The sequence below is a fragment of the Phyllobates terribilis genome, unplaced genomic scaffold, assembly GCF_046119375.1.
Source record: "Phyllobates terribilis strain yellow unplaced genomic scaffold, ASM4611937v1 Scaffold_1__5_contigs__length_1240528914, whole genome shotgun sequence".
In the NCBI taxonomy this organism is placed as follows: domain Eukaryota; kingdom Metazoa; phylum Chordata; class Amphibia; order Anura; family Dendrobatidae; genus Phyllobates; species Phyllobates terribilis.
This window is the reverse complement of record NW_027362761.1, coordinates 128,567,250-128,584,787: the sequence shown is the minus strand read 5'-3', so window position 1 is coordinate 128,584,787 and position 17,538 is coordinate 128,567,250. Positions and strand designations below refer to the sequence as shown.

Genomic DNA, 17,538 nt, shown 5'->3' with positions numbered 1-17,538 from the left:
CTGCCCCCCACAGGAGGCCGGGCAGTGCACACCACCATGTACAGGCAGCCTGCCCCCCACAGGAGGCCGGGCAGTGCACACCACCATGTACAGGCAGCCTGCCCCCCACAGGAGGCCGGGCAGTGCACACCACCATGTACAGGCAGCCTGCCCCCCACAGGAGGCCGGGCAGTGCACACCACCATGTACAGGCAGCCTGCCCCCCACAGGAGGCCGTGTCTTCCGTCACTTCCTACGCTGCCCGGGATTGGCCTCCGCCGGCCGCATCATTTCCGTGCTGTGTGCGGCGGCTGCTGTGTCATGGCGGAGGCCGGCTGTTACCGGCTGCGCTGCTCTATCCCCGGGCACGAGCTGGATGTCCGCGGGGTGGTCTCATGCCCCTTATCGCCAGGTGAGGGCTTCGTCTCCGTATCACGTGACAGGAGCGCACGCCTGTGGGTGCCGAACAGGTGAGAGACCCCCCGGGGAGGCAGATCAGGTGTTAAATGTGTGCAAGGACCCCCGTAACCATGGTGATGGCATGTGCACCGATACTACTGGTTCTATAGGATGATGCCAGCCTCACTACAGGGTGCTATGTGTAGAAGGCATCTCCTGCCTATGGGATGGGTGATGCCAGACACTGGGACCACCACCGCTCCATTCACTATGGGAATGCGGAGGTAACCGAGCTGTGTACCGCAATCACCGGAGTCCAGCTCACCCCATTGCCCCCCGCCATGCTGCCTTACTAACGTGACGATAGCTAGTGATCCCAGCCCGCTCCTATAATAGGGTGCCACCCCTGTAGTCAGTCACGTTTCTTCGCCCCTAAATGATTGATAATAATGAAAAGTGGAAGGAACCGCAGCCATGATGTGACAGACCACGGAACATTACAGAGGGGTCACTGACTGCTGGGAGCAAAGTGCACCTGTCACCAGCGCTCTGTGTGCCATTGAGTACACAGCACAAAATGTGATCTCTGCCAGCAGCATGGCGAGGGTTCCCAAGGCCGAGCAGGTGCATGTAAGCATTACACTACCAAGAACCATACAAAACATCCTAAGCTGCTGCATGTAAGCCTTACACCACCAAGGACCATACAAAACATCCCAAGCAGCTGCATGTAAGCCTTACACCACCAAGGACCATACAAAACATCCCAAGCTGCTGCATGTAAGCCTTACACCACCAAGAACCATACAAAACATCCCAAGCAGCTGCATGTAAGCCTTACACCACCAAGGACCATACAAAACATCCCAAGCAGCTGCATGTAAGCCTTACACCACCAAGGACCATACAAAACATCCCAAGCAGCTGCATGTAAGCCTTACACCACCAAGAACCATACAAAACATCCTAAGCTGCTGCATGTAAGCCTTACACCACCAAGGACCATACAAAACATCCCAAGCAGCTGCATGTAAGCCTTACACCACCAAGAACCATACAAAACATCCCAAGCTGCTGCATGTAAGCCTTACACCACCAAGGACCATACAAAACATCCCAAGCTGCTGCATGTAAGCCTTACACCACCAAGGACCATACAAAACATCCCAAGCAGCTGCATGTAAGCCTTACACCACCAAGAACCATACAAAACATCCCAAGCAGCTGCATGTAAGCCTTACACCACCAAGGACCATACAAAACATCCCAAGCAGCTGCATGTACGCCTTACACCACCAAGGACCATACAAAACATCCCAAGCAGCTGCATGTAAGCCTTACACCACCAAGGACCATACAAAACATCCCAAGCAGCTGCATGTAAGCCTTACACCACCAAGAACCATACAAAACATCCCAAGCAGCTGCATGTAAGCCTTACACCACCAAGAACCATACAAAACATCCCAAGCAGCTGCATGTAAGCCTTACACCACCAAGAACCATACAAAACATCCCAAGCAGCTGCATGTAAGCCTTACACCACCAAGAACCATACAAAACATCCCAAGCAGCTGCATGTAACCTTACACCACCAAGGACCATACAAAACATCCCAAGCAGCTGCATGTAAGCCTTACACCACCAAGGACCATACAAAACATCCCAAGCAGCTGCATGTAAGCCTTACACCACCAAGGACCATACAAAACATCCCCAGCAGCTGCATGTAAGCCTTACACCACCAAGGACCATACAAAACATCCCCAGCAGCTGCATGTAAGCCTTACACCACCAAGGACCATACAAAGCATCCCAAGCAGCTGCATGTAAGCCTTACACCACCAAGGACCATGCAAAGCATCCCAAGCAGCTGCATGTAAGCCTTACACCACCAAGAACCATACAAAGCATCCCAAGCAGCTGCATGTAAGCATTACACCACCAAGAACCATACAAAACATCCCAAACAGCTGCATGTAAGCCTTACACCACCAAGAACCATACAAAACATCCCAAGCAGCTGCATGTAAGCCTTACACCACCAAGAACCATACAAAACATCCCAAGCAGCTGCATGTAAGCCTTACACCACCAAGAACCATACAAAACATCCCAAGCAGCTGCATGTAAGCCTTACACCACCAAGAACCATACAAAACATCCCAAGCAGCTGCATGTAAGCCTTACACCACCAAGGACCATACAAAACATCCCAAGCAGCTGCATGTAAGCCTTACACCACCAAGAACCATACAAAACATCCCAAGCAGCTGCATGTAAGCCTTACACCACCAAGAACCATACAAAACATCCCAAGCAGCTGCATGTAAGCCTTACACCACCAAGAACCATACAAAGCATCCCAAGCAGCTGCATGTAAGCATTACACCACCAAGAACCATACAAAACATCCCAAGCAGCTACATGTAAGCATTACACCACCAAGAACCATACAAAACATCCCAAGCAGCTGCATGTAAGCCTTACACCACCAAGAACCATACAAAAGTCACCTGACGTGACGTGATGCAAAGCAGACGGAGTGCCTGACGTGACGTGATGCAAAGCAGACGGAGTGCCTGACGTGACGTGATGCAAAGCAGACGGAGTGCCTGACGTGACGTGATGCGAAGCAGACGGAGTGCCTGACGTGACGTGATGCGAAGCAGACGGAGTGCCTGACGTGACGTGATGCGAAGCAGACGGAGTGCCTGACGTGACGTGATGCGAAGCAGACGGAGTGCCTGACGTGACGTGATGCGAAGCAGACGGAGTGCCTGACGTGACGTGATGCGAAGCAGACGGAGTGCCTGACGTGACGTGATGCGAAGCAGACGGAGTGCCTGACGTGACGTGATGCGAAGCAGACGGAGTGCCTGACGTGACGTGATGCGAAGCAGACGGAGTGCCTGACGTGACGTGATGCGAAGCAGACGGAGTGCCTGACGTGACGTGATGCGAAGCAGACGGAGTGCCTGACGTGACGTGATGCGAAGCAGACGGAGTGCCTGACGTGACGTGATGCGAAGCAGACGGAGTGCCTGACGTGACGTGATGCGAAGCAGACGGAGTGCCTGACGTGACGTGATGCGAAGCAGACGGAGTGCCTGACGTGACGTGATGCGAAGCAGACGGAGTGCCTGACGTGACGTGATGCGAAGCAGACGGAGTGCCTGACGTGACGTGATGCGAAGCAGACGGAGTGCCTGACGTGACGTGATGCGAAGCAGACGGAGTGCCTGACGTGACGTGATGCGAAGCAGACGGAGTGCCTGACGTGACGTGATGCGAAGCAGACGGAGTGCCTGACGTGACGTGATGCGGAGCAGACGGAGTGCCTGACGTGACGTGATGCGAAGCAGACGGAGTGCCTGACGTGACGTGATGCGGAGCAGGCGGAGTGCCTGCCGTGACGTGATGCGGAGCAGGCGGAGTGCCTGCCGTGATGCGGAGCAGGCGGAGTGCCTGACTACCTGTTAAAGCATGGATTATTTAGCTATAAAGCACATGTATATTTGTAGATGCATCTTGTGTGCAGTGATTATCTATATGGCCATCTAATGTACTAACGTATATTGTACGTGTTCAGTCCCAGCACAGGTTTCATTGAGCTGAATCGTATGAAGGGACACTCCAACTTTGTCTCTTGTGTATGCTATATCCCCCCGAGCGACAGCTACCCACGAGGACTGATTGCCACCGGTGGAAACGACCAGAACATCTGTGTATTCAGCCTTGATAGTCCTAACGCTCTGTATGTCCTGAAAGGCCACAAGAACACAGGTACGTTCTGCCCTTCATTTCTGTGATTTCGGGCTGGCACCTAGACGCTGAATTATTGGATATTGAGTAAGGCCTCATTCAGACGTCAGCTTCCTCAGTGTTTAGGATCAGGTTTTCATCAGCCTTTTAGATGATATTTAGATCAGTGTTTGGTCAGTGTTAGTTTTTACCATCAGAGTTTGGTCAGAGGTTTATTAGTTTTTCTCATAAGAAAGAAAAAGTAGTCTCTGACTACATTTGCATAAAACATGTAGAACTCAGAAGCACATGTATTTATGTGTGTGCCACATGTCCACCAAATGCTACATGAGTCCCCAACCAAAAAGGACCCTTAGGGTATACTCACATAGCGCAATTCCAATGTGGACTTTTAGCAGTAGAAATGCCACAGAGAAATCAGCAGCAATAATTCCCAGAGCAGATATTGTTGTAAAGATGACACTGTTAAAGGGGTTATCCACTACTTGGACAACCCCCTTCTCAATACCTATATAAAATCATAGCACTTATACTCACCTCCAGTGCCGGTGCCATTTCAGCTGTGTTACCATTGTCTTTCCAGTGGATGGCGTGACCTTGTTATGTCAGTCAATCACTGCGGCCAATCAGCACTGGCTCAGCTCTCATCTCCTTCATACATCTGGAGAAAGTGAGAGAGCAGTTGCAGCTCTCACGTCCACTGGATGTCAATTACATCCGTAGCAGAGGAGCGTAACCCCAGCGCTGATTGGCTGCAGGGATCATGTGACATAATGTCACGGGAGTCCCGGGAGAGCCAGTGCTGACACCGCTGGAGCGGAGGTGAGTATACATGTTATTATTTTATTGGGGGCAAACATAGGGATTGAGAGGGTGTTGTCCAAGTAGTGGAAAACCCCTTTAACCCCTTAAGCCCCGAGGGTGGTTAGCACGTTAATGACCAGGCCAATTTTTACAATTCTGACCACTGTCACTTTATGAGGTAATTACTCTGGAACGCTTCAACGGATCCCCCTGATTCTGAGATTGTTTTTTCGTGACGTATTGTACTTCATGATTGTGGTAAAATTTCTTCGATATCACTTGCGTTTATTTGTGAAAAAAAACGGAAATTTGGCGAAAATTTTGAAAATGTTGCAATTTTCAAAATTTGAATTTTTATGCCCTTAAATCAGAGAGATATGTCACACAAAATAGTTAATAAATAACATTTCCCACATATCTACTTTACATCAGCACAATTTTGGAACCAAAATTTTTTTTTGTTAGGGAGCTATAAGGGTTAAAAGTTGACCAGCGATTTCTCATTTTTCCAACAAAATTTACAAAACCATTTTTTTAGGGACCACATCACATTTGAAGTCACTTTGAGAGGTCTTTATGACAGAAAATACCCAAAAGTGACACCATTCTAAAAACTGCACCCCTCAAGGTGCTCAAAACCACATTCAAGAACTTTATTAACCCTTCAGGTGCTTCACAGGAATTTTTTGAATGTGGAAGAAAAAAATGAACATTTAACTTTTTTCACAAAAATGTTACTTTAGACCCAATTTTTTTTATTTTCACAGGGGTAACAAGAAAAAATGGACCCCAAAATTTGTTGTGCAATTTCCCCTGGGCACGCAGATACCCAATATGTTGGGAAAAAACACTGTTTGGGCGCACGGCAGGGCTCGGAAGGGAAGGAGCGCCATTTGACTTTTTGATTGTAAAATTTGCTTGAATAATTAGCGGACACCATGTTGTGTTTGGAGAGCCCCTGTGTGCCCAAACATTGGAGCTCCCCCACAAGTGACCCCATTTTGGAAACTAGACCCCCCAAGGCACCTATCTAGATGCATGGTGATCACTTGGAACCCTCAGGTGCTTCACAAATTGATTTGTAAAAATGAAAAAGTGAAAAAAAAAACACTTTTTCATTTTTATGAATCAATTTGTGAAGCACCTGGAGGTTCCAAGTGCTCACTATGCATCTAGATAGGTGCCTAGGGGGGTCTAGTTTCCAAAATGGGGTCACTTGTGGGGGAGCTCCAATGTTTGGGCACGCAGTAGCTCTCCAAATGCGACATGGCGTCCGCTAACAATTTGAGCCGATTTTCCATTCAATTTGTTAGCGGACACCATGTCGCGTTTGGAGAGCCTCTGTGTGCCTAAACATTGGAGCTCCCCCACAAGTGACCTCATTTTGGAAACTAGACCCCCAAAGGCACCTATCTAGATGCATAGTGAGCACTTGGAACCTCCAGGTGCTTCACAAATTGTTTCGTAAAAATGAAAAAGTGTTTTTTTTTTTTTTCACTTTTTCATTTTTATGAATCAATTTGTGAAGCACCTAGTGGTTCCAAGTGCTCACTATGCATCTAGATAGGTGCCTTGGGGGGTCTAGTTTCCAAAATAGGGTCACTTGTGGGGGAGCTACAATGTTTGGGCACACAGGGACTCTCCAAATGCAACATGGTATCCGCTAACGAATTGAATATAAAATCGGCTCAAATTGTTAGCGGACACCATGTTGCGTTTGGAGAGCCCTGTGTGCCCAAACATTGGAGCTCCCCCACAAGTGACCCCATTTTGGAAACTAGACCCCCCAAGGCACCTATCTAGATGCATAGTGATCACTTGGAACCCCCAGGTGCTTCACAAATTGATTTGTAAAAATGAAAAAGTGAAAAAAAAAAACACTTTTTCATTTTTATGAATCAATTTGTGAAGCACCTGGGGGTTCCAAGTGCTCACTATGCATCTAGATAGGTGCCTTGGGGGGTCTAGTTTCCAAAATGGGGTCACTTGTGGGGGAGCTCCAATGTTTGGGCACGCAGTAGCTCTCCAAATGCAACATGGCGTCCGCTAACAATTTGAGCCGATTTTCCATTCAATTTGTTAGCGGACACCATGTCGCGTTTGGAGAGCCCGTGATGTGCCTAAACAGTGGAGCTCCCCCACAAGTGACCCCATTTTGGAAACTATACCCCTCAAGGATTTTATTAAGGTGTATAGTGAACATTTTGAACCCAGAGGTACGACACAGAATTTGTTTACATTAGGTCATCATATTGAATAAGTTGTCATTAGTCTTGAGTGCAAGTGCTCGCTACTTGAGTTTGCACTGGGTACTCGGGTATGCACCATGTATCACGGGTGCTCAAGTGACATGCTCGAGTCCCTGCTCCGCATGTTTCACGGTTATTAGACACCCAAAAAAAAACATGCGGGGATCGCTCGTGCATGGCAGGCAATCCCCGTAAAGTTTTTTTGGCCGCGGAGCATATGGGGCAGAGACTCGAGCATGTCACTCAAATACCCACGATAATCAATGCATACCAGAGCACCCGATGCAAACTCAAGTAGCGAGCACTTGCGCTCAACACTAGTCGCCATATCGTCATCTTTTTTTCTTACTTTTGAAAAAAATCCCAACCCCAGCCCTAGCACAACCCCAGCCCCAGCACAACCCTAGCCCCAGCACAACCCTAGCCCCAGCACAACCCTAGCCCCAGCACAACCCTAGCCCCAGCACAACCCTAGCCCCAGCACAACCCTAGCCCCAGCACAACCCTAGCCCCAGCACAACCCTAGCCCCAAACCCAGCCCTAACCCTAGCACAACCCTAGCCCAATCCTAACCCAAGAGTTTATTTTTGACGCCGTTCCTCATGCGGTATAAGTGATTAGACGACTTTATTCTTCGGGTCGGTGTGATTACAGCAATACCAGAATCATATGGGATTTTTATGACTGACAGCTGTCACACACTAAAAGACGCATTTTTTGTAAAATCTAGTTTTTGCATCGCCATATTTTGAGAGCTATAATTTTTCCAGATTTTGGCAGACAGTCATGTGACGGCTTGTTTTTTGCGGGACAATTTGATGTCTTTATTGGTGCCATTTTCAGGCACGTGTCATTTTTTGATCGCTTTCTATTCCGATTTTTGGGAGGCAGAATAAACAAAAACCAACAATTCAGGAATTGTTTTTTTTTTTAATTCTGTTCCGCGTGTGGTAAAATTGATAAGGCAGCTTTATTCTTCGGGTCAGTACATTTACAGCGGTACCACATTTATATCGTATTTCTATGTTTTGCACTTTTGCATAATAAAAGCAATTTTATAGAAAAAAATATTTTTTAGCATCGCTTTATTCTGAGAGCTATAACTTTTTTATTTTTCGGATGATGGAGCTGTATGGCGGCTTGTTTTTTGCGGGACGAGATGACGTTTTCAGCGGTATCATTTTTATTTATATGCGTCTTTTTGATCGCGTGTTATTCCATTTTTTGTTTGGCGCTATGGTGATAAAGGATTGTTTTTTGCTTCGTTTTTTTTTTTTTACCGTGTTCACTGAAGGGGTTAACTAGTGGGACAGTTTTATAGGTCAGGTTGTTCCGGACGTGGCGATACCAAATATGTGTACTTTTATTGTTTTTTTTTTGTTTTTTTTTTATAATAATATTTATTGATGGGTACATTATATTTTTATTTTTGGTGGATTATTTTTTTTATTTATTTTTTTATATTTTTGCAATTTTTTTTTTTCACTTTCTGGAAGCTTATATAGTTTATTACTTTGTCCCACTCTGGGACTTTCACTTTTTTTTTCTCTGATCGCCTGCATGGCACAGGAATGCAGCACCATCCCTGTGTCATGCAGGCTGTCAGCGCTGGACAGGGAGAAGATTGTTTGGAGATGCACTGAGCATGACCAAACAATCTTCCTGCTGTCTGGTGACCCGGATGTTGTCATGACGACATTGGGTCGTCATGGCAACACCCGGGAAGCCTTTGCAGACAGCGCTGGAAGCTGGAAGAGGAGGTGAGTATCTGCGATCACCTCCCCTTGCCCCCGCAACGCTGCGATCGACTTCGATCGCAGCATCGCGGGGGTTAATGTGTTGGGAGCGGTGCAGGACCGCTCCCTGCACATAGTATCGGGTGTCAGCTGTGACAATCAGCTGACACCCGGCGGCGATCGCGCCCGCACAGCCTGTGTGCGCGCGCGATCGCCATGATGTACTAATACGGGTCTGGCTCTTAAGTCCCAGGGCACAGACGCGTATTAGTACGTCAGATGTTGTTAAGGGGTTAAAGAAGCACTCCTCCCATCAAGTTTTTATCCTCTTAATATATTGCAATCATCATATTATATACAGTGCATTGTGAAAGTATTTGGCCCCCTTGAACTTTTCTACCTTTTGCCACATTTCTGGCTTCATACATAAAGATATAAAATTCAATTTTTTTTATGAAGAATCAACAACATCTGGGACACAATCGTGAAGTGGAACGAAATTTATTGGATATTTTAAACTTTTTTAACAAATTTAAAACTGAAAAGTGGGGCGTGCAATATTATTCGGCCCCTTTACTTTCAGTGCAGCAAACTCACTCCAGAAGTTCAGTGCGGATCTCTGAATGATCCAGTGTTGTCCTAAATGACTGGTAATGATAAATAGAATCTACCTGTGTGTAATCAAGTCTCCGTATAAATGCACCTGCTCTGTGATAGTCTCAGGGTTCTGTTTCAAGTGCAGAGAGCATCATGAAGACCAAGGAACACACCAGGCAGGTCCGAGATAATGTTGTGGCGAAGTTTAACCCCTTTACAATCCATGCCGTATTAGTACGCACATTTGCGCTGCTGCGCTGAGCCCTCACTGAACGGAGCACATGTCAGCTGATTCTTACAGCTGACATGTGCCCACAACAGCCACAGGTGGAATCGCGATCCACCCGCGGCTGTTAACATGTTAAATGCCGCTGTCAATCTCCGACAGCGGCATTTAACGCGCGCTTCCGGGTTGCGCGTCATAAGCCCCGCCCACCGGCGACCCCGTCACGTGATCGCGAGTTACCGATGGGTGGGCATGACAACCCAGGGTCTGCAGCAGACGCCTGTGGTTGTCATGATTTGGTCGCTAGGAGCGCCACCTAGTGGTCGGCGCTCCTAGCACAGGACCATTTCTGCTGCATGCAGGGGATCTGCTGGCCCCCTGTATGTAGCAGAGCCGATCAGACAACTGCTGCTTCTAGTCTCCTATGGAGACTATCGAAGCATGCAGTAAGTGAAAAAAAAAAGTTTTTAAAAATATAAAAAAATAAAAAAAATATAAAAGTTTAAATCACCCCCCTTTCGGCCCATTCAAAATAAAATATATAAAAAAAACCTACATAGACATATTTGGTATCACCGCGTTCAGAATCGCCCCATCTATCAATATAAAAAAAGAATTAATCCTATCGGTAAACGGCGTAGCGAGAAAAAATTCTAAACGCCAGAATTACATTTTTTGGTCGCCACAAAATTGCAATAAAATGCAATAACGGGCGATCAAAACATCGGATCTACCCCAAAATGTTATCAATAAAAACGTCAGCCCGGCGCGCAAAAAATAAGCCCTCACCCAGGCCCAGATCTCGGAAAATGGCGCTATTTTTTTTTATTTATTTTTTTTTACCAAATTTTGGAATTTTTTTTCACCACTTAAATATAAAAGAACCTATACATGTTTGGTGTCTATGAACTCGTAATGACCTGGAGAATAAGAATGGCAGGTCAGTTTTAGCATTCAGTGAACGTGGTAAAAAAATAAATAAAAAACAACTGTGGTATTGCACTTTTTTTGCAATTTTACCGCACTTGGAATTTTTTTCCCGTTTTCCCGTACACAATATGGTAAAACTAGTAATGGCGTTGAAAAGTACAACTTGTCCCTCAAAAAATAAGCCCTCACACGGCCATATTGTCCAAAAAATAAAAACGCTATGGCTCTGGGAACAAGGGGAGCAAAAAACAAAAAAGCAAAAACGACAAAACCCAAGGTTGCGAAAGGGTTTTAAAGCTGGATTTGGATACAAAAAGATTTCCCAAGTTTTAAACATCTCAAGGAGCACTGTGCAAGCGATCATATTGAAATGGAAGAGTATCAGACCACTGCAAATCTACCAAGACCCGGCCGTCCCTCTAAACTTTCATCTCGAACAAGGAGAAGACTGATCAGAGATGCAGCCAAAAGGCCCATGATCACTCTGGATGAACTGCAGAGATCTACAGCTGAGGTGGGAGAGTCTGTCCATAGGACAACAATCAGTCGTACACTGCACAAATCTGGCCTTTATGGAAGAGTGGCAAGAAGAAAGCCATTTCTCAAAGATATCCATAAAAAGTCTTGTTTGAAGTTTGCCACAAGCCACCTGGGACACACACCAAACATGTGGAATAAGGTGCTCTGGTCAGATGAAACCAAAATCAAACTTTTTGGCCACAATGCAAAATGATATGTTTGGCGTAAAAGCAACACAGCTCATCACCCTCAAAACACCATCCCCACTGTCAAACGTGGTGGCAGCATCATGGTTTGGGCCTGCTTTTCTTCAGCAGGTACAGGAAAGATGGTTAAAATTGATGGGAAGATGGACGGAGCCAAATACAGGACCATTCTGGAAGAAAACCTGCTGGAGTCTGCAAAAGACCTGAGACTGGGATGGAGATTTATCTTCCAACAAGACGATGATCCCAAACATAAAGCAAAATCTACAATGGAATGGTTCAAAAATAAACGTATCCAGGTGTTAGAATGGCCAAGTCAAAGTCCAGAACTGAATCCAATCGAGAATCTGTGGAAAGAGCTGAAAACTGCTGTTCACAAACGCCCTCCATCCAACCTCAATGAGCTCGAGCTGTTTTGCAAGGAAGAATGGGCAAGAATTTCAGCCTCTCGATGTGCAAAACTGATAGAAACCTACTCCAAGCGGCTTACAGCTGTAATCACAGCAAAAGGTGGCGCTACAAAGTATTAACTCAAGGGGGGGGGCGAATAATATTGCACGTCCCACTTTTCAGTTTTTAATTTTTTTAAAAAGTTTAAAATATCCAATAAATTTCGTTCCACTTCACGATTGTGTCCGACTTGTTGTTGATTCTTCCCAAAAAAATTAGAATTTTATATCTTCATGTTTGAAGCCAGAAATGTGGCAAAAGGTAGAAAAGTTCAAGGGGGCCAGATACTTTCACAAGGCACTGTGTACTTAAAATTGCTTATTTTGCCTTTCTACCCAGCTAGGTCTATAACATCACGTGATTAAAAATTGACTAGCGGAATCCTTCTAAGCTCTATGTAGAAACAGGAGGTCAATTTTTCCTGTGTAAGTCATAAATCACTGCACAAGTCCCTGGCAGGGGGGGAAGAGGGAGTAGCTGGGTCAGTAGTTGAGGGGAATAATAAGTGCAGGGACAAGAGACTTCCTGTTTCTGCATAGAGCAAAGAAAAGAGAAAAATTATCTGGGTAGAAAGGGAAAATGAACAATTGTAAGTACACAGTGCTATATATTATGATTGCAATATATAAAGAGGATACAAACTTTGATGGGAGGAGGGGAAGTGTGCGGAAACATCCACAGCTTAAATGGACATGCTGCAGATGTTGAATCCGCAGTGTCGGTCAGTTCATACTGCAGATATTCTCCTCATCATGTGCATCAGCTTTGTTAATATCTCAATGGAAATGTTATTGAGTTTGTGCCTTGTGGGACCGTTCCCTTAGATTTCTACCATAGAGAATATTTTAGTGAACTGTGTCACAACCTCCCTCCTCCAGTATCGCTAACAAGAACTGCAATAGATGATCTCTTTATAGGATATCCTCAAATCGTTACCCGTTGGGGAACTGGAAGACTATAATTGAGAAAATGTCAGTGTCCTACATAGGGCTATACTTTCAGCTAGGGACAGTCTGCTGTTGTGTACATTTTTCCAATGGCTCTTGTCTAGACATATTCACAGTATACACAGAAAGCTGTCAATCAGTGGTGGAGGGTGGGGGTTATACAGATTTCAGCATTCAGAGAACTACAAGATCAGCAGCAAAGAAACCTGCATCAATCATCCCAGTAAGTGACACATTGCTAGATCAGGGTCTCTGCCCCTACATTATGCGGCTCTCAGATTATATAGTAAAACATGCTGATATATTCCCTTTAGAGGGAATTTGTCAGCAGGTTTTGCCACGAGAACAGCACAATGTAGGGGCAGAGACCCTGATTCCAGCAATGTGCTGAATGCTGAGCTCTGTATAGCCCTTCCCACACCATTGATTGACAGCTGTGTCTGTACACTGTGTATAGGTGCCATTGGGTGACACTGGCACATCACCATAAATGTCCCTGTCAGCTACTATTGTATTATTATAGAGGCTGTGCCCACCTCCTATGTTCTTGTGATTGCCCCTGGCATCTAGTCATGACACTGGACCCCAGGATATCAGCAGGGGCATAGAAAGTGTTTTTTTTCCCCCACATATGCATCACGGTAACCTTCTATGTACATCACATTGGATACTATGGTAATATCTGCGGTTTTGTCCCCCAGTATGCAGCCTATCTTCTGGAAAGTTTGGAACCCTATTAAGTGGCTCATGGGATACAACTGGAAAAGTGTGGCTGAATGACAAGTGTATGATGACCTTACAGGTGAGACCCTCGGCCGGACCCTTCATTGATTGGTGTAATAAATGTGAATGAGAACAGAAATTTGAAGTCTTGTGATTCGTCACTAATGTGATCTGAACATTGACCTAAACACTACATTCACAGTGCCCCCTGCTGCCTGGGACTGCAAACTGCGAGTATTTCAAACACATCTATAGACCCCTATTTCTTCATAGCGGCCTTTATTGGGATGTTATATATCGGTATATCTTTTTATATGCTATATAAGAGGATCGCACATTAGCGTACGCTATTCTTTCCAGAGACTTCCAGTAGAAAACCTATACAGTGCGGATTCCTTTTTTTCCAAAACATGGTAGCCTGTGCTCTATGTATTTTTCTTGCTGGAATAATGTATAATGCGATCAGTACAATAAGCCGTGTTCACTGTATGTCTCAATCGTCATACGTTACCCATCTTGCTATGTAATATTTGGAGATTTCTTATTTTCTTGAAGGGTCACACTGCTGCTGTTTGGGCAGTGAAGATTTTGCCCGAGCAGGGTGTGATGCTGACCGGATCTGCCGACAAGGCCATCAAGCTGTGGAAGGCAGGCCGCTGTGAGAGGACCTTTTTAGGTGGGTGAAATATACAAAGGTTATAATGGAAGAGAAGTCACACAAAGGTTTTACAGACACTTCTTTCTTGTTGGCTTTACCACATTTCTGCTGTCCTCTGTGTAGTAAGGTGCACTGCAATGAGGCGCCCAGTAATAAGAGGCAATGGGGTTAATGTGCCATTGTAGAAAATAACATTGTGATTGATTTCCAGGGCATGAGGATTGTGTCCGAGGGCTGGCAACACTGACTGAGGCGGAATTTCTCTCTTGCGCCAATGACGCCAGTATACGCAGATGGCTTATCACCGGAGAGTGCCTGCAGATCTACTACGGCCACACCAACTATATCTATAGCATATGTCTCTTTCCAGATTCTCAAGGTAGGGAAATGAGATCTAACTGATTACTGAGACTCTCAGTTCTACACTATGAAGGTGACATGACTAGTGCCTCAATATCTAGTCTGGACGCTCCCATATACATAAAATGTTTGGTCAATCCCCACCAAGCGCATTCAGTTACTTAAAGGGGTTGTCCAGGCTTGGGGTTCAAGTCTGAATTCCTTCTAAATGACTGCAAACTTGTGAATCCTCACACTGCACACTGTCAGGATTCTCCGCTGTAGGCGCTGGGAGCAGGCGGGCGCGTGACAAGTATGCAATTTGCATACATGCGGTCACGTACTGACTAGACATGTGCGGCCTTGCTCAATACAAGTTAGCAAAGCCGGGTAAGTCTAGTCAGAATGTGACTGTAAGTATGCATTTCGCATAATTGCGGTCACATGACCACCTGATCCCAGCACCGGAGAATCCTGACAGCGTGCATTGTACGCAATGTGAGGATTCACAAGTTGGCATCACATAGAATGAGTGTAGACCTAAACAATGCCTTTAATAGTACCAAGAAATTATCAATATCAGGCCTCCTAATGATCTCAGTTGTTTTTTACTCACTGACTGCATCGCAGTTTTCACATCAAAGATGGCGCATCAGAACAATTCGTTACCACCATGACTAGGAACAAAAGCTACAAGATATCTGCAGTAGCCGTAAAGACAAAGTCATTGGTAATGCTAGCAGCGGCCTCTATTCTTCCAGCCTCGTATTAAGTTTCCCAGTAGGTCATGCACCCGGTGCCTGTGCCGTCTTGTTGCTAAGACAGTTGTACACCTCCATAACCTCTCTATTAGTTATAAGGGAGGCTTCTGTTATACGATTGCCTCAGCAATGGCCCCCCCAATCTGCCGCCTGCATCTCCCACCTTCTGGTGGGACAGAGCATTACAATGCTAAAAGTACACTTTAACCTCTTAATGACCAATCGTGTACATGTATGTCATCAGCACAAAGTAGGCAAACAGGATGGTCATTATAATCACCCTGGCATACTGGGAGTGCCCACATAATCATAGCTGGTTGTGACAAAGACCAGTAATTCCTATTAGTTTGCCTGTCAGTCTATACTAGTATCAGTCATTCATTCTTTAGTATACCGGAGCATTATTACACCACTCGTAAGACCAAAAAATAAAGCTTTCTTTCAATGAAAAGTTATGTACTCCCCAGTAAAAAAACATTCCAGCTCATCTCACACAAAAAAGTATAAAAGTTATAGCTCTGTGAATGTCGCAGTGCAAACGACCCCTTAACCCCACCCTCCCCCCAAAAAAAATGTCTGCGATCATTAACCAAAGTAGATCCAAAATAGACTCAGTCCTGAAGAGTGATAGGGTGATAGTGAGCAGTGATTGGACAGTGTGGGGCATGGGAGAGGGGTGACAGCTTGTACATGTGTATGGAAGAATAAAGAGCAGCTACACAAATCTGTATGTAGGAAAAAGATGCATTAAAGATTATCTGTCACTTTCCCTCCTATGTTTTAGTAAATAATGTAACAATTCTGGATCAGCTTTTCATATAACTCTGCGTTCTGCTTTTCCTCTTTTGTTTCTCCTAGAAATTTATAAACAAATTTCCAACTGGGCGTTACCAGTTTGGGGTGTGTCCCCGCACAGTCCAATCAGTGCTGCAAGTACCACACCATGTAGGAACACTCCCATTTCACAAGGAGAATTGTAACACCCAGTTGTCTTTTTCTACATGCATTTCTAAGAGGAATAATAGAGGAACAACACAGAGTTGTAAATCAGAGTTAGCGTTTCAGCAGCGGGCAGAGGCCTGTGCTCTGTCCTAGTTTATCAAAGTGTCTCGGCAGTTAGATATGGCAGTTGGACAGGGCAGGAGACAAGTAAGACATGCAAGACAATTAAAAAACTTGCTTCCAGGTCATTTGTTTTGCAAACAGTATTCACCATTTGTATCTGTGCCATTTATATTCCTGCTGCTACAATCATCCACATTCACCGTTCTCCCACAAATTCGGCACACTTCATCCATATTAACCCTTCTCTCCTCTCTTCTCCTATGTACAGCTGTCATGCTCTCTTCACAATGTTATACCACACAGATCCATTCATTCCCACCATACAACACAGGAAACGCTCTCACAAATCACTCAACCATCTGCTCACTCTCTGTATCTTCCTTCTCTTAGTCACAGGTGATATTTCTCCTAATCCAGGACCCGCCAGCAATAATAACACTTACCCTTTCCCTGTTACAGTCAGTAACCCTGCTAATCTCATTAATATTTCCTGCATATCTTCTGTCTCATTCAACTGTGCCCTTTGGAATGCGCACTCAGCTTGTAATAAACTCTCTTACATCCATGACTTTTTCCTCTCTAATTCCCTCAACCTTCTGGCTCTCATCGAAACCTGGATCCAGCAGTCAGACACCACCGCCGCTGCAGCTCTCTCCTATGGTGGCCTACATTTCTCTCATACCCCGCGACCTGACAACAGATCAGGGGGAGGTGTTGGTCTGCTTCTTTCAACAAAATGTACTTTTCAGGTTATCCCCCCCCCAGTACCCTCCCTTGTCTTCCCTTCTTTTGAGGCCCACACTGTCAGACTCTACCGGCCCTTCTCCCTGCGAGTGGCGGTTGTCTATCGCTCTCCAGGTCCCTCCCGTCAGTTCCTGGATCACTTTGCTGCCTGGCTTCCAAATTTTCTATCCTGTGACATCCCCACTCTAATCATGGGAGATTTTAACATCCCAATTGGCGATCCTCTTTCCCCATCTGCCGCTCACCTTTTATCACTAACCTCCTCCTTCGGCCTTTCACAGCTTGCTAATTCTCCTACACATGAAGACGGGAACACATTGGACCTGATCTTCTCCCGGCTTTGCTCAGTACATGACTTTACTAACTCTCCCCTTCCACTCTCTGACCATAATCTTCTTTCATTCTCTGTCAAGAACTGTGAGTCTACTCAAGACCCCCCCA

At 45.6% G+C, this 17,538-nt stretch overlaps 1 protein-coding gene across 1 annotated transcript in view; it reads left to right on the top strand.

Moving 5' to 3' along the window:
- Positions 1-226: 226 nt before the first annotated feature.
- Positions 227-17,538, top strand: part of PLAA (phospholipase A2 activating protein) — a 42,863-nt gene continuing 25,551 nt past the window's right edge. Inside the window, exons 1-5 of the mRNA XM_073667195.1 lie at positions 227-449; positions 3,971-4,164; positions 13,509-13,609; positions 14,086-14,206; positions 14,400-14,567. Of these exons, the coding sequence (XP_073523296.1) occupies positions 301-449; positions 3,971-4,164; positions 13,509-13,609; positions 14,086-14,206; positions 14,400-14,567 (733 nt within the window). The 5' untranslated portion in view covers positions 227-300. The remainder of the gene's footprint in view (positions 450-3,970; positions 4,165-13,508; positions 13,610-14,085; positions 14,207-14,399; positions 14,568-17,538) is intronic.